The sequence below is a fragment of the Oncorhynchus tshawytscha genome, linkage group LG04, assembly GCF_018296145.1.
Source record: "Oncorhynchus tshawytscha isolate Ot180627B linkage group LG04, Otsh_v2.0, whole genome shotgun sequence".
Taxonomy (NCBI): domain Eukaryota; kingdom Metazoa; phylum Chordata; class Actinopteri; order Salmoniformes; family Salmonidae; genus Oncorhynchus; species Oncorhynchus tshawytscha.
The window spans coordinates 47,444,462-47,471,148 of NC_056432.1; the positions used below are offsets into that span (position 1 = coordinate 47,444,462).

Below are 26,687 nucleotides of genomic sequence, written 5' to 3' on the forward strand. Positions count from 1 at the left end.
TCCCTTCAACTGGTGCTATGGGGTACTCACCATGCCCTCCATGCCGTGGGGCAGCAGCAGGACTATGCCATTCTGGCGGACCCACTTGGCCTGGCCGGGGCAAATGAACTGGTCGATTATGCACTGGGCTGTGTTGTGGAAGTCTCCGAACTGGGCCTCCCACAGGACCAGGGCATTGGGACTGGCCATGGCAAAGCCCAGCTCGAAACCTGACAACAGAGACCGAGGGAAAGAAAGAAAGAGAGAACGAGAGAATGAGTGAGAAAGAGAGGTTCCTAACTCAGGACTCATTTGCCGAGATAGTCAGCGATCAAGGTTAAAATCTCTCCGGGTTGGTGTATCGTTGTGAATGTTGGCTGCTTGCGCTCTCGTCGCGGACAATTAGGTCGCTGTGTGTCTCCTTTCATACAAAATGACTGGTCGCTAGGTCCCCGATTATCTTGCCAAGTGTGAGTCCCCAGTTAGTAGCGGGTGGAGATAGTAGTAAGGGATTATTTGAATGAGAGTTCCTGTGATATTTCCCAGTTTCTCTGAATCTGTTTCCATAGTATATGTTTTCACAGTAATTGTGAGGTGGAGAGTGACTGACCCAGCACGCCGTACTCAGACAGGGAGCTGTTGCAGACGGTGTAGGGGGCCTGGTTGGGGGCCACGTGGTTCATGGGGATGCAAACTCTCTTGTCCACGTTCTGGTCGTGCAGCACATGGTGTCGGTGACTGGCAGGGAGGAAACACACAGCAGGGACAATGAGGGACAAGAGACAAGATCTGCATCCCAAATGGCAGCCTGTACCCTACTTTTGACCAGAGACCATCATTTGGGACACACTCAAGATGACATGCTCAAAAATGGAAACATTTTATTTGCCTGGGACTGAAAGTCCCTCTCGTCACCTGAAGGTGCCCCTCTCCACGTCCTGGCCGCTGAGGCGAACGTGGATGCCCTCTTTGAGCAGAGAGCCAAAGGCCATGTATTCTCCCAGGGCCCAGTCCACCGTGCGGTTCTTGATCATCTCCCCTCGGGCCTTCAGGATACGGCTCAGACCTACGGAGGAGTGCAAACCAGACACTTGTCACCGGGTGTAAATCTTGCTGTGTGTACACAGCCAGAGTCAATAAAAGAGCCATGTCTTCACTCTGCACTTTGGCTCTTTTGCTTTTGACTCTCCCGCCATCAGAGGATTTAAAAGTTAAAAGGCATAGAGATGCATAATATTATTATGTTCTTAATTCTATGGTTTAGAGTAGGGTTCACCTCCATGGATGGTGAAGTCTTCGACTGGCACTGAGGAGGCCACCTGACCGATGTGGGTCAGCTCCTCCTCAGTCAGGCCAGTGGACGGGCAGGTCAGACTCTTGGGCTGGCCATCCAGGTTGAAAAAAACCTACACACACACACACACACACACACACACACAGGTCCATTATTCACAACACACACACACATGGCATTGTGTATGTGTGTCTGTGAGCTGTTAACCCACTCACCAGGCCAGGAGAGTCCAGCCAGTGTTTGATGTGGAGGATCTTCTCATCCTTGGAGCGAACATGTGCCTCCTCACAGATCTTATCATACTTTGCAATCTCCTCCTGTAGAGAGGGAGATGGAAGGCAGAAGTGGAGAGGGTGACTCCTCGGCTCTACTCTATGGAGAGATATGGCCGAAGTGGTTGAGCTCTGACCTCGTACTCCTGTCTCGTGACGACCCCCCTCTGCAATAAGTTTCTCGCCATACTTCTGCATCACTCCCTTCTGCTTCTTGATCTGCTTGTACATCAGGGGCTGAGTGAACATGGGCTCGTCCATCTCATTGTGTCCCAACCGCCGGTAGCACACCTGCCGACACACAAACATTGTTAATAAACACACACAGACAGACCTGCCAACCTGATCAACGCCGTGGCGTTGATCAGCGACGGCATGCACGACACCCACACTGCCCAAATAATAGGCATTTTTGGGCCTAATAAGGAGGTTGGCAGAAGACTGCCTCAGTAGGAATTGTAGGCTATAGACTTTATGGGTTCTTGATAATTAGTTGCTCTTCAGTAGCTAACTAGAAAAAGGTTTACATGTACAAATCAGGGCTCTCACTAGGACTTTCTGACAATGTGGTGCTGATGTAGGACTAAGGTTGGGTAGGGAGAGGTCCAGGGGTTAGTCAACTGTAACGGCTATTTCCTGAAACCTAAGGTCTTACATTATATCAAACAACGTAGCCAACACAGAAGACTTGTGTATGATCCTAAATTAAATTGAGGTGGTCTTAATGACACATTTTTCTAGGTTAAATGTAGGGGTAATGACTATTCTAATTAATAGGTGTCCATGTGGATAGTCTAGTGTACTATGAAACAACTGAACTAGACTTATTAACTTGTTTTAGATCTCCATCCCTGACCTAATCCATCAAGTTAGGTCTGACTATTGGCTACCATTCATTCAACATTTGTGAACGGACTAATATCACATCATTAGCAGTCTACTGTTGACATACAGATATATCAAGAGGACAGATCAAGAACTGATTAATTAACATTTGCCTACTAATCTTTAACAGTCCAATATAACTTTCTGTGGACGCCATGAGCGGAACAGGTCTCAGGGCGTGTCTGTTTCCATCCACGCAGTGACGCACACCGAACTACCGCAACAGCGCACAGGTTTCCATGCCCGTAAATGAGCTCGCTCCTACTACCTGGCAAGAAAGTGTTCTCGCTTAGTTGACTAAACACTGTAGCTAACTACCATGTCGTAATGACGCCTTAGCTAAGGTGCTAACTATGAAATAATAATGGTTATGTGCTTGACAAACACATACAATTTAGGAAAATGTATTTAGCAAACAGTCATTCTCCATTTTCCCCACCCTTTTCCCTCACACATCAGAGGTATCAGGCGAAGTGAGGAACTGCCATCCAGTTCGAGGGAAGAAAATAGTACTAAGACGACGGGGGTCAGGCTGGAGCAGCTCAGCTCTAACTTCAGACGGTTGAGTCAAATACCACAATGTCCCAACTAAAAACCTATTTTTGTGTATTTTAAATCAAACTTTGTCACATGCACCGACTACAACAAGTGTATACCTTACAGTGAAATGCTTACTTACATTTGCTAACTTATTTTAGGATAGTTTTCGTATCAGCATACTTTAACCTCAAATTACGTGCATGGTACACAAAATGCGTGCAAGTTGGCAGGTCTGCACACACAAACACAGCCCCTGATCTTGGGTCAGTTATTAATCTTCCCCCATGAATGGTTAAGGTTAGGATTGGGGGAAGGGAAGCTGATCCTAGATCTGTACCTAGGGAACTATACTCACCAGGTCCACCACCACGTCCTTGTGGAAGGTGGCTCTCCACTCGGCGGCCACGTTGCACACGTACACCACAGCCTCAGGGTCGTCAGCATTCACGTGGAAGATGGGAGCATTGACCACCCGGGCCACGTCAGTGGGGTACGGAGAGGAGCGCGCCATACGGGGGTCAGTGGTGAAGCCAATCTGGGGGAAGTTAGGGGTTGTGAGGGTTAGCACACCAGCCATTCACACAACCACTGGTTTTCTACCATGGCTGGAACAAAGACTATTTGTATCTTCTCCAGACCAGGTGTGGTCAGTGGTTAGATTGGCGTGTGTGTGCGCACACCTGGTTGTTGACGACCACATGCACTGTGCCGTGGGTGGAGTAGGACGGCAGGTCGCTGAGATGGAAGGTCTCGTACACAACGCCCTGACCGGCAAAGGCAGCATCACCGTGCATCAGGATGGACATCACCTGGAACATAAACAATCCAACGTCAAATGCAGAACACTTACAATCCATTCTTGCTTGAGGTAATAACTCATCAAATAAAGTCAGATTGGTGAAGGCGATATGGTGGAAACCATAGTTCCACTTATCTGGTACAGATCAGTGTGTAAGTGAAGGGCAGAAAAAGGGATCGAACCGAAAGGGTGACTTTCTACAGTACACAAAAGGACTATGATCTCTGCAAGTACTCCCTTGTCACTTTGAGAAAAATAAATACGCCAGTATTCAAACCGTGTTCAAAACCAGCGGTGTCGGTCCATACCTTGTGTCCCTCGGTGTCTCCGCAGTAGAACTGCTCGGCCTTGGTCTTGCCCTGCACCACGGGGTCCACAGCCTCCAGGTGGGAGGGGTTGGCCATAAGGGACAGAGTGATGTTGCGGTCCGTCACACGGTTGATCCTCCTGTGGTACATCCCCAGGTGGTACTTGACATCACCAGAGCCCTGCAACAACAGAGTCAAACATACTAGCAGTAGAATACCGCTAGGCATCTACAATAGAGCCACACATTCAGGCAATTCAGTGGTTGTGTTCCAATTAGTGCAGTCAAGAATTGCAGTGGGTGGGCTAGATGGGACTCGCCTCATCAGCAGCCTCCAGCTTAGAGTCAAACTGGCAGAATATCTGCTCCAGCTCCTTGCGGATGACGTTGGCCAGCACGTTCAGACGACCCCTAGGAGATTGTGAGCATGTGTCAGAGGAGAGAAGGCTGAAAGTCAAACCATGTTGCAGAAACTCAAGCATCCCCTCACCTTGTGCTCCTTTTCTTATTACCCACCTGTGTGGCATGCCCATGACGACGTTCTCCACACCCTTCTCGCTGGACTTGTCGATGATGGTCTTGAGGGCGGGGATCAGAGACTCGCAGCCCTCCAGGCCGAAGCGCTTCTCTGACGACCACTTCCTCTGGAGGAACTCCTCGAACCTGCGGTACACAAAGCACGTCGTCAGCACACGGCCATATCCCTTTGGAGAGAAGGACTCCAGAAATCTCCTATGAAATTAGTTTGCAGGATTGGTCCAATGCAGGGCTCCAGAGAAGAAAAAAATCACCTGGTGGCACTAACTTTTTGGTGGTGCCACCCCATGATTTGTTCACACCAAAAAATAATCTGTGGCGCGACGCAATAGAAAAATGTGTAATCATTTTATAAAGTCATTCACTGTGCTTTATTAGGGGTGTAAGACTAAGATGCTATTCAAGAAATATGTTGTTTCATCTAACATGTCCATGCAGGAATACATGACAAAAATATTGTTGATGTGCAACCTAATCCAGCGACTCATATTTTGGATTGACAATTAGGCTATTGATATTACATTTTTTGTTCAATAACGATTAATTTGCCTACATCTTTATTTGCACTATTATCATAGGCTAATTGATTTGGGACTAATTCACCTCCTGAGTAAGTAAAACTCAAAACACATTAGCTATATTGCTAACTCTAAACATAATACCCACTGCTGGTAGCCATATATTAATAAAACAGTAAATTCAATATCCTAAAAAACAACTACATTGGGCTACTGCCCAATGACACCTGCACTCGCAAGGGCCGATGTGCATTTCGTACACAGCATCTCAAAGCCGAATCAATTATCTTGCTTGTAAAATAGCTGCTAGAGCTCAATATTTAGAGTTGAGAAATAAAAATGATTGACAGAAAGTTGACTTTTCCATCATCAACATTGACAACAGTAGTTGCTTCTAGGGCTGCACAATGAATAGAATTGTAATCGAAATTGCAACATTGATGTGAACTACTAAGTTCATTTTTTATAGTTTATTCCAGTCTCCACGTCTCTCAACTCAATTTCACTTTAAGGGGCTTTATTGGCACGGGAAACATATGTTTACATTGCAAAAGCAAGTGAAATGTATAATAAACAACAGTAAAATAAACAAAAAATTAACAGTAAACATTACTCACAAACGTTCCAAAAGAATAAAGACATTTCAAATGCCATACAGTGTTGTAATGATGTGCAAATAGTGAAAGCACAAAATGGAAAATAAATAAACAAATATAGGTTGTGTTTACAATGGTGTTTGTTCTTCACTGGTTGCCCTTTTCTTGTGGCAGCAGATCACATTTTGTTGCCATGATTGCACACTGGTATTTCACTCAATAGAAATGGGAGTTTATCAAAATGTGATTTTTTTCTCGAAATCTTTGTGTCGTGTGTCGTATGAGGGAAATATGTCTCTCTAATATGGTCAAACATTTGGCAGGAGTTTTGGAAGTGCAGCTCAGTTTCCACCTCATTTTGTGGTCAGTGTGCACATAGCCTGTCTTCCCTTGAGAGCCAGGTCTGCCTTTGGTGGCCTTTCTCAATTGCAACTCTGTAAGTAGTGTCAAAGATCCCCATAATTATGGGTCAGTCACAGTGGTCAGGTATTCTGCCACTGTGTACTCTGTTTAGGGCCAAATAGCATTCTAGTTTGCTCAGTTTTTTTGTAAATTCTTTCCAATGTGTCAAGTATTATAGAAAGCTGTCGATGACGTGGCAGGTGGCAGCGTGGTAGGCACAGCTTGTCCCATGAATTAATTACAAAAATTGAGGATTAAATGATAACTACGAAACATTCTGTATAATATAGAGAATCAAACTATTTACTGATCAGCTTGAAAAATAAATGGATATCGAAATGAACAAGAGGAGACCTTTCCCGGAGTTCTGCGAGCGGAACGGGAGGAAAGCCGCAGTCTAAAATTACAAACTTAAAATTGGAGGGGGACATTTTTATAACCATGTTTCCAGAAGATAGAGCATTGCTTACAAGCGAGCAGCTAAAAAAAAAAAAAGATTTAATTGCCTGGGCAACTGGGGGAGGCTGAGGCCTTAAAAACAGGAATGGATTACAGTAATACAATGATGGAAGAAATACGAGCGGAAAATTAGATATTGAAAACTACCGTGGACTCCCTAAAAGACACTACAGAGGCGGTACGGTATGATAAAACGAAAGCCGAATTACTTGATCTAAAGTGCAGAAGTATGAGAAATAATATTGTTATAATGGGAAAAAAGGAGGATGAATACTATCAGTCAACGGAGGAAAAAGTCAGGGTGTTCATGAAACAACCTCAAGATGACAGACGAACAGGTGCAAACAATTGATTTTCAAAGAGCACACCAGTTGATGGCAGAGTAGAGGGAAGGCCCCGTCCGATCGTAGCTATGCTAACCCACTACAAAAATAAATTTGACTTGTTGCAACAGGGTAGAGAATTGAAACACACCCCATTCTCTATTCATGAACCATTTCCTCATGAAATAGTGGAGAGACGACGTGCCCTGTACCCCACTTCAAAAGGCTCCGAGCAGAGAAGCAGTGGTTGTGAGTGATAGCTATCTCCTGCGGAAGTAGTCCCGATCCATACAGTGGGGCAAAAAGTATTTAGTCAGCCACCAATTGTGCAAGTTCTCCCACTTAAAAAGATGAGGCCTGTAATTTTCATCATAGGTATACTTCAACTATGACAGACAAAATGAGAAGGAAAAAAATCCAGAAAAATCACATTGTAGGATTTTTAATGAATTTATTTGCAAATTATGGTGGAAAATAAGTATTTGGTCAATAACAAAAGTTTCTCAATACTTTGTTATATACCCTTTGTTGGCAATGACAGAGGTCAAACGTTTTCTGTAAGTCTTCACACACTGTTGCTGGTATTTTGGCCCATTCCTCCATGCAGATCTCCTCTAGAGCAGTGATGTTTTGGGGCTGTTGTGGGGCAACATGGACTTTCAACTCCCTCCAAAGATTTTCTATGGGGTTGAGATCTGGAGACTGGCTAGGCCACTCCAGGACCTTGAAATGCTTCTTAAGAAGCCACTCCATCGTTGCCCGGGCGGTGTGTTTGGGATCATTGTCATGCTGAAAGACCCAGCCACGTTTCATCTTCAATGCTCTTGCTGATGGAAGGAGGTTTTCACTCAAAATCTCACGATACATGGCAACATTCATTCTTTCCTTTACACAGATCAGTCGTCCTGGTCCCTTTGCAGAAAAACAGCCCCAAAGCATGACGTTTCCACCACCATGCTTCACAGTAGGTATGGTGTTCTTTGGATGCAACTCAGCATTCTTTGTCCTCCAAACATGACAAGTTGAGTTTTTACCAAAAAGTTATTTTTGGTTTCATCTGACCATATGACATTCTCCCAATCTTCTTCTGGATCATCCAAATGCTCTCTAGCAAACTTCAGACGGGCCTGGACATGTACTGGCTTAAGCAGGGGGACACGTCTGGCACTGCAGCATTTGAGTTCCTGGCGGCGTAGTGTGTTACTGATGGTAGGCTTTGTTACTTTGGTCCCAGCTCTCTGCAGGTCATTCACTAGGTCCCCCGTGTGGTTCTAGGTTCTAGACTTCCAGGAAGTGATGCAACCAGGAGATAGATGGAAATAAACTCAGCAAAAAAAGAAACATACCTTTTTCAGGACCCTGTCTTTCAAAGATCATTCGTAAAAATCCAAATGACTTCACAGATCTTCATTGTAAAGGGTTTAAACACTGTTTCCCATGCTTGTTCAATGAACCATAAACAATTAATGAACATGCACCTGAGGAATGGTCATTAAAATACTAACATCTCACAGACAGTAGGCAATTAACCTTTTTGGGATAGGGGGCAGCATTTTCACTTTTGGATGAATAGCGTGCCCAGAGCGAATTTCCTCCTACTCTGTCCCAGATGCTAATATATGCATATTATTAGTAGTATTGGATAGAAGACACTGAAGTTTCTAAAACTGTTTGAATGATGTGTGTGAGTATAACAGAACTCATATGGCAGGCGAAACCCTGAGAAAAATCCAACCAGGAAGTGGGATATCGGTGGTTTGTAGTTTTCAAAGCTTTGCCTACCGAGTACACATTGAGATATGGATAAAGTTGCACTTCCTACAGCTTCCATTTGATGCCAACCATCTTTAGAAACTGGTTTGAGGATTCTACTATAAAGGAGGGGCTCATAAGAGCTCTTGGTCTCATGACGCGCGCTCCCGACAGAGTTACCTCTCGTTCCAGTGCTTTTCTGAAGACAAAGGAATTCTCCGGTTGGAACATTATTGATGTTTTATGTTAAAAACATCCTAAAGATTGGTTCCATACATCGTTTGACTTGTTTCTAAAGGTCTGTAACGGAACTTTGGATGAAGTGCCTAAGCCTCATAAAGATGGATTACTGGGCTGAACACGCTAACAACAATTGGCTATTTGGACATGATGGAACAAATAAGTAATTTATTGTCGAACTGGGATTCCTGGGAGTGCCTTCTGATGATCATCAAAGGTAAGTGAATATTTATGGTGTTGTTTCTAACTGTTGATTCCAAAATGGCGGATATTCCTATCGCTGTTTTGGGTTCTGAGCGCCGTTCTCAGGTCATGCTTTTTCCGTAAAGTTTTTTTGAAATCTGACACAGTGGTTGCATTAAGGAGAAGTCTATCTTTCATTCTGTGAATAACACTTGTATCTTTTATCAATGTTTATTATGAATATTTCTGCAAAATCCCCAGATGTTTTGGAATCAAAACATTACTGCACGTGAGGCGCCAATATAAACAGATTTTTGGATATAAATATGCACATTATCGAACAAAACATACATGTATTGTGTAACATGATGTCCTATGAGTGTCATCTGATGAAGATCATTAAAGGTTTGTGATTAATTTTCTCTCTATTTCTGCTTTTTGTGACTCCCATCTTTGGCTGGAAAAATGGCTGTGTATTTTTTCGACTTGGCTATGACCTAACAATCATATGTTTTGCTTTAGCTGTAAAGCATTTTTTAAATCGGACACGATGGGTAGATTAAAAATATGTTTATTTTTCATTTGCTGTATTGGACTTGTTAATGTGTGAAAGACACATATTTCTAATAAATATTTTTGAATTTTGCGAGCTGCCTTTTCAGCGGAATTTTGTCGAGGCTTGCGCTAAGGTAGGTTAAGGTCACAGTTATGAAAATGTGGACACCAGAGGCCTTTCTACTGACTCTGAAAAACACCAAAAGAAAGATGCCCAGGGTCCCTGCTCATCCACGTGAAAATGTGCCTAAGGCATGCTGCAAGGAGGCATGAGGTACAGGATGGACACAACAACTGCAGAGTTACACCAGGAACGCACAATCCCTCCATCAGCGCTCAGACTGTTTGCAATAGGCTGACAGAGGCTGGACTGAGGGCTTGTAGACCGGTTGTAAGGCAGGTCCTCAACAGGCAACAACGCCGCCTATGGGCACAAACACAACGTCGCTGGACCAGACAGGACTGGCAAAAAGTGCTCTTCACCGACGGGTCGCAGTTTTGTCTCACCAGGGGTGATGGTCTGATTCGCGTGTATCATCGAAGGAATGAGCGTTACACCGAGGCCTGTACTCTGGAGCGGGATCGATTTGGAGGTGGAGGGTCCGTCACGGTCTGGGGCAGTGTGTCACAGCATCATCGGACTGAGCTTGTTGTCATTGCAGGCAATATCAACGCTGTGCGTTACAGGGAAGACATCCTCCTCCCTCATGTGGTACACTTCCTGCAGGCTCATCCTAGCATGACAATGCCACCAGCCATTCTGCTCGTTCTGTGAGTGATTTCCTGCAAGACAGGAATGTCAGTGTTCTGCCATGGCCAGCGAAGAGCCAAGATCTCAATCCCATTAAGAACGTCTGGGACCTGTTGGATCGGAGGGTGAGGGCTAGGGCCATTCTCCCCAGAAATATCCAGGAACTCGCAGGTGCCTTAGTGGAAGAGTGGGGTAACATCTCACAGCAAGAACTGGCAAATCTGGTGCAGTCCATGAGGAAGAGATGCATTGCAGCATTTAATGCAGCTGGTGGCCACACCAGATACTGACTGCTACTTTTGATTTTGACCCCCCTTTGTTCAGGGACACATTATTTCATTTCTGTGACAAAGTCACAAGTCTGTTTAACTTGTTCAGTTTATGTCTCAGTTGTTGAATCTTGTTATGTTCAAATATTTACACATGCTAAGTTTTCTGAAAATAAACGCAGTTGACAGTGAGAGAACGTTTCTTTTTTTGCTGAGTTGATGTATTTGCCATTTAGCAGACGCTTATCCAAAGTGACTTACAGTCGTGTGCATACACTTAACTATGGGTGTATCAAGAACCGAACCCACTATCCTGGCGACACAAGTGTGTTGATGGAAATCGCAGTATTATTTTGAGCAATTACATTTTTTGTCCTTATCCTGCCACCTAGCTGCTTCCAAAGCTGTGCTTTTCCCACAATTGGATTTTAAAACATCACATCCTACAAGCAGAACCACTTATTATTTTATCCCAGAGTGTTGGGGAGGGGGAGTGAGTGGCTCGCTCTTCACAGCAGCAGGCCTAGAGAAACAGGCATGGGGCATTACAGAGACTTTCACTACAGGAATCATGAGGATAACGCACATCACTGGTTGACCAAATCATGGTTTCAGTAGCTTAAAAAAATACTAAGGTTGGAGTGAGGTGAGCATGTAGAATGTGCAGCTCGTGTCGATGCAACCAATAAATGTTTTCACTTGCACAGCTAAGTCAAAGGGTCATAAAATGTGTCAAAATGGTCGCAGTCTAGAGCCCTGCAATGACTGAAATCTGGGCAAGCACTATGACAAGGTGGACTGTGAAAGCAATTCGTGACAACTGCTGACTTGAAAAGGACTTTATAAATGCATTTGATTAATTGATATTATTTGAGAGGTACGTGGGGGATGGAACTTTTTTTGGGGGCGTGGCTCTGACCTGGTGGAGCGAACCATGCGGGCCAGCAGGGTCCTCTTCTCCTCCAGGGTGAACTGCATGACGCCGGGCTTCTCAAACTTTTCCCGTATCCACTGGCACTGGTCTAGGTCATTGATGAACATGAACTCAACCCCGATGTGCTGGCAGTAGGCCATCTGAAAAAAATGGGACAGCATGTCTTGTCACTGACCATGAAAATGAGCCTGAATGTACACTTTTCACTCGTTCAAGACAAACGATTGGCAAGAACCCAACTTCTTTGAGAGACAGACCAGTGTGTGCGGTTTAGTTTGGATACCTCCAGGCGGCGGATTATCTCCCTCAAGGGCAAGGCGGTCTCAGTGCCCCCGATAAAGGTGGTGGTAGGCAGGCGGAACACTTTGTCCAAATCCGACTCGTCCAGTCCATAAAAGCCTGTTCAGCACGCAGGGGCAGCAGACCATCCAGAAAGGCAGAGTGGCAGGAGGGAGGGGGTGGCGGGGACAGTTAGCACAGAGGAGAAAACAAAGCAAACAGAAACACAGGGGAAAGAATGTAGGCCACAAAGACATTCCCCATGAAAGAAAACAAAACAACAAAACAGGCAGAGACATTAGGATGTAGGGAGAAAAAGGAGCGCAATGGATGAAAACACAGGAATATGCCATATGGTCGATGGCACCATAACAGCAACATGGAGGCAATGCAGCAAAATCAAATGTGGTGCAGCATCACAGGCAAACAAACAGGACAAAGGTGGAGGCATGCAACATGAATGGATACACCGTGGATAGGAAAAGTAAATGAAGGGGTGAGACATGAGCAGAGGGGAGCAGTGGGTAAAAACAAGCACCGTATATTTGTGGGGTCCAAAAAAAAGAAAAAAAAAACAAGAAAATATCATTAGTGTCATTGAAGCAAGAGTACTATTATCAATCTGATAAATGTTATCTATTCTAAAGTGGAATTATCAAGCAAACTGCCCTTCCTGAACTAAAGGAGGTGGCAGACAGATGCGTCATTGTGATCTTAACACAGATGTAAACAGTCACTATTCTGGTATTTACAAGGTATAGCAGAATGTACATGACTTAGGAAAAATATAATTTAAATGATCAATGTTCTTCTACACTTTAAGATCCAGTGAATCACGTAGGCCTTTATGTGTTCTAAAAAGAGTGGTAACTGTCATTTACATTTACAAAGCTAATTTCAAAATGGTGTTTCCAGTGATGAGTCTGAGCCCATGTCTCTATGGTTTCAGTGCTTCTCTGGTATATGGCCATGATTTCTGTTGATTTGCGTTGAAAGCATATTAAAGAGAGGGTATGGAGTGGGTGATAGCATCTAAAATACGCAGATTGTCAATGAAGTAATGGAAGGCTACCCCAGTTTTATGTCAGCAGATATCCACTTTAGGTTATGTTCTTCAAAGATATTAGCCTACCCTGGATTAGCACCTTCTCTACAAAACATACAGACACTTTGAAAATCTGTTATTAAGACACTCATCAGGCAAACAATAGCTGGTAGGGGAAACATGAACGTGTTAAAACTCTAACCAACAATGCAAGCGTGGGGGGAAAACACACCTAACCAGCCACACACACGTCAATGCCTGCTTAAAATGAACAATTTAGATTTCCCCATATTTTTATGGGGACTAGATTCTCCAGGAGTTAAAAGCCAATTAAAGAGATCTTTTGAGGCAGTCAAGAAAGCATGAGATGTCATGAGCGGAATTTGTAGTGTGGCAGCTATGTGCCAGGAGGATAACTATAATTCAATTGATTGTTGTTTTATGGTAGAGGTGACTTAGTTAAAATGCTGGTGCCAAAAAAAGGTAATGAAATAGAAGTCAGGGCAATCTAAGATAAACAGAGACACTTCATCTTATTTGATTGCCTCAAAATAACAAGAGAAAAGCAACAACGTTGCAATCCCAAAATTAACAACTATGGAGTAGGCTAGTCGACGCATCAATGGCAAAGGAAATGGATGTGTGAGTATTGGTAATACAGGAAATGAGTTTAATAAATGTTAATAGCTCCAGCTAGAAAAGGTTGGCAGTAATAGGGATTATATTAAATAGAATAGCTCAAAGAAAAGAGAAATGAAAAATGTGTGTGTGTTTGTTCATGTGTGTTACTGAAAGCGTTGTGTGTCAACGATGGAGACTTCAGTGATAAAGAGTATCCACGCAAAGAAGAATAAGTTGAATGACAGAACAAAGCTTCAAATGACTGGACATGAGGCAGGAAAAACTATGGGTATCCTAGAACGCTGAGACATCAGAAAAAAAAACAGCAATTAGCTGACCTGACAAGTAGAACTAGAGTTTCTCCAAGGACATGGAGAGCAGCTTCTTGCAGACTCTGCACTCACTAGCAAGTTCACTTCCAACACCAACACTGCCAGCCCACAAGGCAACAATATGGCTGTTCCTAAATGCCTCCTAAACGCCACAGACAGCAGCACACTGCAAGGAATACACACTCCCTCGCTACATAGTGGAGAGACGTGGCTCCCCTATGACCAGGTCATTGCCATCACCAGCCTGACGGCACACGTCATCTAAATACATTGTGTATCATGGGGGTTCCATGGAAGCCATCGCCTCGCATTAGTCTGGACCCAAGAATCATGCAGGAGTGCAAAAGCATCAGAGGTGCACTCAGATGTGGGTGATGATTTTATCGTCGCAGGGTGGCTGGTATCCTAGCGGTTAAGAGCGTTGGGCCAGTAACCAAAAGGACGCTGGTTCATATCCCAGAGCCCACTAGCTGAAAAATGCCCTTGAGCAAGGCACTTAACCCTAATTACTCCTGTAAGTCGCTCTGGATAAGATCATCTGCTAAATTAATGAGATGTAAATATTCAAAACATTGAGGCAGAATCCTGCTTTTCTTCAGTATGTCATCTTACACCAAGCACAAGAAGTAAAGTACAAGAGCTTTAGTGTACATTTCCAAAAACAAAGCATCAACAGCATTTGGATGCATGTTATGAGTAAGGAGTTGATTATACATAAACAAAAATATAAAAAAGGTAACATGTAAAGTGTTGGTCCCATGTTTCATGAGCTGATATGGAATAATCACAGACATTGTCCATACGCACAAAAAGCCTATTTCACTCAAATGTTGTGAACCAATTTGTTTACATCCCCGTTAGTGAGCGTTTCTCTTTTGCCAAGATAATCCATCCACCTGACAGGTGTGGCATACCAAGAAGCTGATTAAACAGCATGATCATTACACAGGTGCAACTAGTGATGGGGACCAATATAGACCACTTTAAAATGTGCAGTTTTGTCACACAACACAATGCCATATGTCCCAAGTTGAGGGAATGTGCAATTGGCATGCTAAATGCAGGAATGTCCACCAGAGCTGTTGCGAGAATTTAATGTTAATTTCTCTACCATGTGCTGCCTCCAACGTTGTTTTGGCAGTACGTCCAAACGGTGTCCACATACTTTTGGTCATGTATTGTAAATATACATTACACAATCTACATGATCCAAAGTATGTAGACACCTGCTCGTCTAACATCTTATTCCAAAATCATGGGCATTAATATGCAGTTGGCCCCCCCCTTTGCTGCTATAACAGCCTCTACTCTTCTGAGAAGGCTTTCCACTCAATGTTGGAACATTGCTACGGGAACTTGCTTCCATTCAGCCACAAGAGCATTAGTGAGGTCAGGCACTGATGTTGGGGGTTAGAACTGGCTCACAGTCGGCAATTAATCCCAAAGGCGTTCAAAGGGGTTGATGTCAGGGATCTGCCCAGGCCAGCCAAGCTCTTCCACACTGGTCTTGACAAAACATTTCAGTATGGACCTCGCTATGTGCACAGTCATGCAGAAACAGGAAAGAGCCTAATATATACACACACATGGTCAAAGGTTTTATAACACCTACTCATTCAAGGGTTTTTCTTTATTTTTATTAATTTCGACAATGTACAATAATAGCGGAGACAACAAAACTATGAAGTAACACACATGGAATCATGTAGTAACCAACATTTTTTTAAACAAATCTAAATATATTTTATATTTGAGATTCTTGAAATAGCCACCCCTTTGCAAACTCTTGGCATTCTCTCAACCAGCTTCACCTGGAATGCTTTTCAAACAGTCTTGAAGGAGTTCCCACATATGCTGAGCAATTGTTGGCTGCTTTTCCTTCACACTGCAGTTCAAATTATCCCAAACCATCTCAATTTCGTTGAGGCCATGGGATTGTAGAAGCCAGGTCATCTGATGCAGCACCCCATCACTCTCCTCCTTGGTCAAATAGCCCTTACACAGCCTGGAGGTGTGTTGGGTCATTATCCTGTTGAAAAACAAATGATACTCCCCCTAAACGCAAACCAGATGGGATGGCGTATTGTTGCAGAATGCTGTGATAACCAGCATGGCTAAGTATGCATTGAATTCTAAATAAAATCAGACAGTGTCACCCGCAAACCACCCCCACACCATAACACCCCCTCCTACATACTTTACAGTGGGAAATACACATGCGGATATCATCCGTTCACCCACACCATGTCTCACAAAGACACAGGAGTTGGAACCAAAAATCTCCAATTTGGACTCCAGACCAAAGGAAAAATTTAAACAGGTCAGATGTCCATTGCGTGTGTTTCTTGGCCCAAGCAAGGCTCTTCTTATTGGTGTCCTTAAGTAGTGGTTACTTTGCAGCAATTCGACCATGAAGGCCTGATTCACACAGTCTCCTCTGAACAGTTGATGTTGAGATGTGTCTGTTACTTGAACTCTTGTCAAGCATTTATTTGGGCTGCAATTTCTGAGGCTGGTAACTCTAATGAACTTATCCTCTGCAGCAGAGGTAATTCTGGGTCTTCCATTCCTGTGGCGGTCCTCATGAGAGCCAGTTTTATCATAGCGCTTGATGTTTCTTGCGACTGTACTTGAAGAAACTTTCAAAGTTAATGAAATGTTCCGTATTGACTGAATTTCATGTCTTAAAGTAATGATGGACTGTTGATTCTCTTTGCTTATTTGAGCTGTTCTTGCCATAATATGGACTTGGGCTTTTATACCAAAGAGACATCTTCTGTATACCACCCCTACCTTGTTATAACACTACTGATTGGCTCAAATGCATTGAGGAATGAAATTCCACAAATTAACTATTAATTAATACCTCATGAAGCTGGTTGAGAGAATGCCAAGAGTGTGCAATGCTGTCATCAATGCAATTGGTGGCTATTAGAAGAATCTCAAAAGATAAAATATATTTTGATTTGTTTAACACTTTTTTGGTTACTATATGATTTCATTTGTCTTCACTATTATTCTACAATGTTGAAAATAGTACAAATAAAGAAAAACCCTTGAATGATCAGGTGTTCTAAAACTTTTGACCGGTAGTGAATATGTGTACGCACACACACACAGTGAAAAGTTTTAGAACACCTGAATACTTTCCGAAGGCACTATAATAAACAAACAAACAAACAAATAAATAAGTGCCTTCGAAAAGTATTCAGACCCATTGACTTATTCCACTTTGTTACGTTACAGCCGTATTCTAAAATTGATTAAATGCAATCTACACACAATACCCCATAATAACAAAGCAAAAAGGTTGTTAGATTTGTTTTGCACATTTATTTAGAAAAACTGAAATACCTTATTTACGTAACTATTCAGACCCTTTGCTATCAGACTTGAAATTGAGCTCAGGTGCATCCTGTTCTAATTGATCATCCTTGAGACGTTTCTACAATTTGATCGGAGTCCACCTGTGGTAAATTCAATTGATTGGACATGATTTGGTCCCACAGTTCATGTCAAAACAAAAACCAAAGCCATGAGGTCAAATGAATTGTACTTAGAGCTCATAGACAGGATTGTGTTGAGGCACAGATCTGGGAAAGGTTACCAAAACATTTCTGCAGCATTGAAGGTCATCAAGAACAGTGTCGTTTTGTCATTATGGGATAGTGTGTGTAGATTGATGAGATTTTTTATTTTACTTAATCCATTTGAGAATAAGGCTGTAACACAACAAAAAGTGGAAAAAAAGCAAAGGGTTTTTAATACCTTCCGAATGCACTCCATCTATAATGCGTGGGAATATTTTGAAATGCTTGAGAAATATTTGGAACAGATTTCCTAAATAAACATTTGAGCTGATTTGCTGGTGTCTTTACAGTCTTTTGTCAAAACTATTTGAAAAAATAATTTAATTTGTTTTTGCTTAAAACCTGTGGGGCAAAATAAAAATCACCCACAGGACACCAGATGGGGAAACCTGACCTAAGAATGGCGAAACAAACAAAAAAATATCCAGTCAGAGGAAGAAAGTCCTGTGGGCAAAAACAGCTAGTTGATGTTATTTTAAAGGAGAATGGCAAGAATCGTGCAAGCTAACAGGGTGGTCACAAAGAGGCAAATAACGGCGCAGTACAACAGTGGTGTGCAGAACGGCATCTGGGAATGCACAACTCGTTGATCCTTGTCACAGATGGGCTATTCCCGCAGACGACCACACCTGATTCTACTTTATCAGCGAAAAACAACAATTAGTGGCTCCAGTTGGCACACGATCACGAGCACTGGACAATTGAGTCTTGGAAAAATATTGCCTGGCCCGACAAATCAAGGATCCTGTTGCGTCATGCTGATGGCAGAGTTAGGATTTGGCATAAGCAGCATGAGTCCATGGCCCCATCCTGCTGGTGTCAACAGTACAGGCTGGTGGCGGTGGTATAATGGTGTGGGGAATGTTTTACTGGCACACGTTAGGTCCCTTGATACCAATTGAGCAATGTTTCCATGCCCCAAAGAACTCAGATGGGTTTACCTAATAAACTGACCACCGAGTGTATATATCTCCCAATGTTTGTCAGCTCTGAAATGTGATATGCAATCTGATTCTGAAAGTTGTTTTACATTAAAATAAATGTATCATCATTTTTTAAAACTGCAATCCAACTGGGACTTTCACTTTCAGTAGTTGAAATATTCTGCCAGATAATGTAACCAAATTTCACCACCGTTTGAGAGGAATGCGACTAGGTACTGTACCACTACACTAAACACTTTTGTAGCTTGAAATACGCTTATCTATTGCCTACTACTCCAACACTGTCTACTCAGCTAGATCTACAACAGGAAAGCACTAAAGGAGTACACTGACATATAGAGGAACCTATTGTCTTAAGATGGTAGTGTTCTCCGACACCCACACACTGGGGCTGCTAGAGAGAGGCTCTAACTTTCTCCTTTATTTCAGGGCAGCTGATGGCTTAGAATCCGATCATGTGATAAATAACCAAACATTCCAACGAGAACACTAGCAGTTGTTCATCAAGTGTATTCCATTGAAAAGCCAACAAAAAAAGATGTGAGAAAGATACAGCAAAAATGTCTACACAAACAATACAAAAAGCAAATATTCAGGCACAGAGAAAGGGACAAAACTACAAGGAGACTTGTTTTGCCATACCTCCGACAGTTAGAATACTGAGACGGTCCTTGAACAATGCCAGGTCTGGAGGAGGCATCAGGGGGAGAGAAACCCGGAAAAGGTTAGTGACCCATGCCCCCATTCTCCATCATGGACATCAGGGTCATCTCTACCACTACTCAAACACATTGAAGGGGTCAGCAAACTAGAATCGAAGTGGAACTTTGGGTGGTTCTTGCAGACAATAAGAAGTCGTTCTCTCGAATTATACTCTCAGCGGAGCAGAGTTCTCGCCTACCACACTCAGAGTAAATGGCACTACTGGCGCCGCTAGTATCTCTTGCCGGTGATGTGTGTTCGTACGTACCTAACATGACTTGGTACTATTTAATTGATTTCTTGCCATAAACCCACTAGGTGTGTTGATAGTTTGTTAAACAAAATGGGATTTGCTACTAGCAAAATAAGCTAAGTATGCACATTTATGGAACATTACGACGCCAGCTAACTATGGCTAAAGTTAGCTAATGTGATAAAAAAATATATACGGTGAGATGTAACCAACAACAAAGTAGGCCGCTAGCTAGCTTGCCAATACCAAGTTTACGTCCAGTCAGTTTTCCAAAATACAACTTGTATAACTCGGAGCAACGAAATACGTCCATTCATGCGTTTCAAACTTGTTGAGAACGCTAAAGTACTGCCGAAGTAATTTCCTTAGTAGGAGATATTATATTTTAGCATGTTGAATAACTCTGGGTACAGAGATGATTCCAACTTGTATTTACGACTCGTACGCTAGTGAATGGTTTTCCAGACGGCCATAAGCTGATTTTGGCATTTTCCAACTACATATAGCTAGCTAGCTATGCCGAGTGGATAACAAAGCAAACACAGCAAAGTTAGCTTGAAAGACCATAGCTAGCTACCTAGTTATGGAAAACTGCTTGTGTGAATGTAACACAGAGATAGTTTGATAATGTTTCCACCGTCTCTGCATACCAGAGGCCACCATCGTGATTTCTGCAGCCAGGGACGGCAGAAACCACCTGGAACCCTCCCACCACACATGGTGGTGGGTTGGCGTTTGCAAAGTAAAATTTCAGCTGCGCCCTCCGCTGCGAGCAAACACCTATGGCACTTTATAAAGAGAGGATGACAGTGGGGAAAGATAGGGGAGGTTGTGTCAAAGGACAGTAGGCCGGATTCAAATTTATTTTTAAATTTTCAAATCTATAGACGTGTGCCGGAGGAAGCGGTTTAGACCTCTAGACCACTGGCTTGTTCTTTTAACTTCGATTTGTTTGCGAGAATCCCCCCCTCACAACGTCAATCACCACAGCAGCACCACTGACTGACTGCTTCTGAACTCTAGCGACAGCGCAGCACCAACCACAACAAGGGTGGCAAACACAGCTTTAAGTGCAAATTACATCTAGAAAATGCTGTACCTGTCTTGCTGCAGAATGCACAAACATCACACCCGGATCACAGCCAAACTGAAAAATGCCCCATGCAGACCGAGACGTGCTGTACTGGAACTAATAACCATCAGACATGCAGAAAGTATACAGATCTTGAGAGCACCACTAATTAGACTATTCAGTCACCAACAAGAAGAGGGGTACAATGTTTAGGGGTATGCTGGTCATAGAAATGTCCCTTCCCTCCCCTTTTTTCTTATAATCCAAGTTGAAGGTGATTTACCTTTCCAAACAGTTAATATCTTACTGTTAGGAGTCATACTGTAGCTGTTGTTGTGAACAGTAAGAACTAAGGCCTAAAAGTTATAGTTGGCAGAAGAGACAACTCCTGTCCCCCTATACCATACTTCAGGAGGAAACTACAAATGCGTTGAATAGCTGTTCATTTTTACTGAGAAGTATATTAAAAGAGGGGATTTTTGGCCATACCCAAGAAAGGGTGCGAGTAATGTGAGGGAGAATGTGGTCCAGTCAAGCAAGATGGTTAGTAGATTTAGGAGATACGCCAGAAAATCTAGGAGAACTCTAAATATGTCCCGCCACTGATAGACAGTAGTGTAATGGGACACTTAAATCATGTCATTAAAACCAGTGATGTGACATTGGCTTCAAACTGGGGATGTAGCGGTGTCACTCAAGAAGGCTACTGTATGTGAACTTAAACGGAGCACTCCAGACAATATTGGTATAACAGCATTTAACTTTCATTTCAATTTGTGCTTGGCTGCCTGCAGACAGAGAAGTCATACAGTACAGAGCTGTCCTACAAAGAAGTGGTACCTAAGAAACTGCTATTTGTATTGATGCTTTTTGGACTGTCACTTTGTCGTGGTAAGAGGGCTTGTGTACCTCAACGACCGCTCAGAGCTATGCCAGTGGGAGACAACTCCCGGTAGGTCCAGACAAACTGGACAGGTCTAGGGCGAGAGGTCAGACAAAGCACAGTCTTGATCATAGAGCATTGTCGAAAAATGATCAACTACCACTTCGGATAAGTTTTAATGCCACATTCACAAGTACAGTGAAATGCATTTCTTGCAAGCTCTAAACCCAACAAAGCAGTAATCAATATACTACTAAAAATAACATTAGGTGGAACAAAAACACACGAGAACTAAAAATAAGAACATGAGAAAGCAAGTAAGCTACATACAGGGTCAAATCCATTACCATATTTACCATGTGCAGGGATGCTGGAGTGATAGAGTTAGATATGTATAGGGTTAAGGTGACACGGCATCAGGATATATGACAGAATAGCAGCAGTGTATATGATGGTTGTATGTGAGTAGTGTGGAGTCAGTGTACATGTACACTACATGAACAAAAGTATGTGGACACCTGCTCGTCAAACACCTCAATCCAAAATCATGGGCATTGATATGGAGTTGGTCCCCCCTTTGCTGCTACAACAGCCTCCACTCTATTGGGAAGGCTTTCTACTAGATGTCAGAACATTGCTGCATGGACTTGCTTCCATTCAGCCACAAGAGCATTAGTGAGGTCAGGCACTGCTGTTGGGCGATAAGGCCTGGCTCACAGCCAGCATTCCAATTCATCCCAAAGGCCTTCGATGGGGTTGAGGTCAGGGCTCTGTGCAGGCCAGTCAAGTTCTTCCACACCACTCTCAAAGCATTTCTGTATGGACCTCACTTTGTGCACAGGGGCATTGTCATGCAGAAACAGGAAAGGGCCTTCCCCAAACTGTTGCCACAAAGTTGGAAGCACAGAATTGTCTAGAATGTTATTGTATGCTATAGCATTACAATTTCACTTCACTGGAAATAAGGGGCCGAGCCCAAAACAGCCCCAGACCATTATTCCTCCTCTACCAAACTTTACAGTTGACACTATGCATTTGGGCAAGTAGCGTTTTCCATGCATTCGTCAAACCCAGATTCGGACCACGAGATGGTGAAGCGTGATTCATCACTCCAGAGAACACGTTTCCACTGCATTAGAGTCCAATAGAGATTAGCTTTACACCACTCCAGCCGACGCTTGGCTTTGTGCATGGTGATTTTAGGCTTGTGGGGCTGCTTGGCCATGGAAACCCATTTCATGAAGCTCCCAACGAACAGTTGCTGTCGTTGCTCCAGAGGCAGTTTGGAGCTCGGTATTGAGTCTAGCAGCAGAGGATAGATTATTTTTACACACTCCACGTTTCAGCACTCTGTGGTCACGTTCTGTGAGCTTGTGTGGCGTACCACTTTGCGGCTGAGCCGTTTTTGCGCCTCGAAATTTCCACTTCACAATAGCAGCACTTACAGTTGACTGGGGCAGCTCTACGACAGAAATTTGACAAACTGACTTGTTGGAAAGGTGGCATCCTGTGATGATGGCCATTCTACTGGCAATGTTTGTCTATGGAGTTTGCATGGCTGTGCGCTCAATTTTATACACCTGTCAGCAACGGGTGTGGCTGAAATGTCCAAATCCACTCATTTGAAGGGGTGTTCACATAGTTTTGTATATATAGTGTGTGTGCATGTTATCTGTGTGAGCAAATTAATTGAGGGTGTGTGAGTTGAAGTATCAGTGTGTGAGTGGAGTGTGCAGAGTCCTTTGAGTGTGCATAGAGATGGTGCAAAAATATAAATATAAGACAAGGGTCAACTCAGAGCGTCCGTGTAGCCATTTTGTTAGCTGTTCAGCAGTCTTATGGCTTGGGGAACAAGACGCTGTTCAGCAGCCTGTTAGTGTCAGATTTGATGGAACGGTACAGCTTGCCGTACGGAAGCAGAGATAACAGTCTATGGCTTGGGTGGCAGGAGTATTAAATGATTTTCCAGACCTTCCTGATATGGAGGTCCTGGATGGCAGGGAGCTTGGCCTCTGATGTACTGGCCTGCCGCACCACTCTTTGTAGTGCCATGAGATTGAGGGCGGTGCTGTTGCCACACCAAGCAGTGATGCAAAGTCAAGATGCTCTCAATTGGTAGAACTTTTGAGGGCCCATTCCAAACCTTTTCAACCTCCCAAGGAGTGTTTGTGGACCATTTTAAGTCCTTAGTGATTTGGACACCCGAGGCTCCCTAGTGGCGCAGTGGTCTAAGTCACTGCATCTCAGTGCAGAGGAGTCACTGCAGTCCCTGGTTTGAATCCAGGCTGCATTACATCCGGCCGTGATTGGGTGTCCCATAGGGCAGCGCGCACAAATGGCCCAGCGTCGTCCGGGTTTGGCCAGGGTAGGCCGTCATTGTATTTGTTCTTAACTGATTTGCCTAGAAAAATACATTTTTATGAATAAAATGTACAAAAATAAACTTGAAGCTCTCGACCCGCTCCCCTGCAGCCCCGTCAATGTGGAGAAAGCAAAGTTTGGCCGGAGCTCGCAAAACGACGGCCATACAGTACGGCGACATCTTTATACAGAGGAAGGCCGGTATAGGCCATACAAAAACCAGCATTTCATGCCAAACCGAGCTTGCTTAGCTACCCAGTCGATGGCGGATCTGTAGTGAGTGGCTCATTCTCCTCACTGAGTTTATCCGAGGATGTTATAATGTAAATGGGGACATGAGAGTCCAGACTGGAATCCATAATCCCCAGAGGGTACAGCTGAGCAACATGATAACAGTGGGCCCAGCTGTCTTGGCTAATCATCCACCCAACGGTTTAAAAAACTACTACAAAAACCGAACCACGGATACTCCCATGGTGGACGCCCTATACTCCCAAGGTGGCAAAGAGATTTAAGTCAAGTAAGTCAAAAAGCATCAATGCAAATATGTGGCATTTCAGGAAAACAAGGGGCAAGGAGCCCTTTCAGGGACAAATGGGCACATGTTTACAGAGGTCAGTGTAGACTATACATAGACCAGCATGTCATGCCAAACAGATTGCTCAGCTACCCAGTCGCCAGGAAGATCTGTAGCAAGTGGCTCATTCTCCTCACCGAGTTTATCCGAGGACGTTATAATGTCATTGGGGACGTGAGAGTCCAGATCGGCATCCATAATCCCCAGAGGGTCCAGCTGAGCAACATGGTGCCCACGGATCTAAAGAAACAGGTCCGAGGGGAAATGGAACAAAACATCCGATAGGTGGGGATGAGAGGGGGGAGGGGTGTGGGTGTAGAGACATAGAAGTGTTGAAAGGGATTTGAAAGAAAAATAAAGAGAAGAGAGAAAAAAGAGGGAGGAAATGGGAAAGCAACATTAACACAAACAAGCTCATTATTGTCTCGCACAGCTGTGAGGGAACATTTCTCACCGACATTCTGAACCCCAGTAGGTACTGGGACATCATCAAAATTTATACAACTGATGCCAAGAGGATCGAGATCTGCGTTGTGATGGCCATTCAACTGGAAATAAGGTAACATTAGTCACATGGTAAAACAAGGTTTCAAACAAAACCACAACAATACAACAAAATAGAAAACATTCAAGTGCACATTATAATAGGCATTTCAGTTAACATCATGAGGTCACAGTTCTTTATGGTATAAAAAGACATCTCACCTTTGTCCCAGCTTTCAAATGTCAACCATTTCAGCACAGGTACAGTATATCACTAAAACGTTAGTCCATTATCAGCATAGTTGGTATCATTAAGTCTGACGGTCAACTATGTGGAAATATTTAGTTATGCTCACAGACAACAAAGATTGTCTATTTTAAACCTCAAACTCAAAAAGGTAGAGATTACTCAAATAGCGAGGAGGCAATATGGGTTATTTTCTTTGACTACAATAGTTTACTAACAATAGGTTCTGTGTTCTTATCTTGTGTGCCACCACTCTAGATATAATTTATAATATATTTTGGTTAAACAGTCACAGCTTTCTGGCTGCTGAATGTTTTGTAATAGTAAAACTACTTGGCATGCTTACTTGTTGGCTCCCGAGTGGCGCAGCGGTCTAAGGCACGGCATCTCAGTGGTAGAGGCATCACTACAGACCCTAGTTCTATCCCGGGCTGTATCACAGCCGGGGTAGGCCATCATTGTAAACTAAGAATTTGTTCTTAACTGACTTGCCTAGTTAAATAAAAGGTTAAAATACTAAAACTTTAGACATGGTTGTCCTTGTTTTCAAATGTTGTAGCTCTGTGAGAGCCAGTGGTGGCTGACTGGTCTGACCTGGTAGGCACGAATGAGGGATTGGACAGCCAGGTGATCCTCCACCAGCTTCTCCACGTTGGGCTGAGCCCCTGCCAAAGACTGGGCTTGAGGGAGACCGGCCAGGCTCAGAGGGCTCTGGTGGGCCATGCCCGGGGGAGCACCTGCATTGGCATTGCGAAAGAAAACATCCCAAGACTGCAAGCAAGAAAGAAAGAAAGGAGGAGAAATAAGAATTGGGATTAATGAATATTGGTATGAAAGGAGATAGCCAACAAATCCATCTATGACAAATTTACATTTTATAAGAAGGTATTGCTTCATGATCTTGAGCAATGCTAGAAATATTAAATAAAAGTAACCTTATGTTACAGTTTCCTTTTTCCCTTTGTGATGAAAACAACCTGTGTGATCAGTCTTATGCCATTCAAAACAACAATGGATGGCAAATACCAACATTCCTGTCAGAGCTGTTCCCCAACTGATTTTGTCATTCTAAAAAATGTCAATCACGTCTCATATTAAGCAGTCAACGCCTTCCTTGGGGAAAATCTACTTCAATGTTTTATGGTAAACTGACAAAACTAGTAAGGCCCTCACTTATTCCACAATGTGAAAACCAAAACACAATGCCATTCTCTGGGATTAGTAATTGACTTCATACCAAAGGGATACTTGAAACTAACGCTAGTCATAAGATCCTTCATAGTAAACCTATATTTACATTTTAGAGATGCAAGAATGACAGTCCCCGCCCCGCACCTGAATTACCACCCACCTGGTCAAAGATTTATACCAGTGTGATTAATGGTCAGCTGTGGTTGAAGTGAAGTGATAGCATATCAAGTGGAAAGATTCCCCGGGGGAATCGTATAGGGTCAGCGTCACAGCCTCGGCTTCAATCAGTATCCTACACAAATCTCCTCTCAAGTGGCTTGAAAACATGATGAGCTGGAACCATGTAAGGGCTTTACAAGCTGTGCATGAATCAAACTGAATTAAGAGTTTTGAAGTTGGAGTCAAGAAAGTGGGTGTTGGTGACATCACACACATTTGCCAACTTTGTGTTGAATCATTTACACTACCTAAGATTGAAGATAGCCAAGAGCTGCGACCCAACTGACACGTTC

General features: G+C 43.4%; 1 protein-coding gene across 1 annotated transcript; it reads right to left on the reverse strand.

The window, feature by feature from the left end:
- On the reverse strand, nt 1-25,787 carry LOC121846367 (2-oxoglutarate dehydrogenase, mitochondrial-like). The gene is given in 16 exon segments (XM_042320826.1): nt 1-209; nt 590-717; nt 895-1,045; nt 1,256-1,385; nt 1,489-1,590; nt 1,683-1,709; nt 1,711-1,836; nt 3,326-3,505; nt 3,651-3,779; nt 4,078-4,257; nt 4,397-4,487; nt 4,593-4,739; nt 11,581-11,735; nt 11,879-11,994; nt 24,392-24,494; nt 25,579-25,787. Coding segments are annotated over 16 exon segments (2,088 nt in total). The 5' UTR covers nt 25,708-25,787; the 3' UTR covers nt 1-15.
- Between the last annotated feature and the right edge of the window lie 900 nt (nt 25,788-26,687).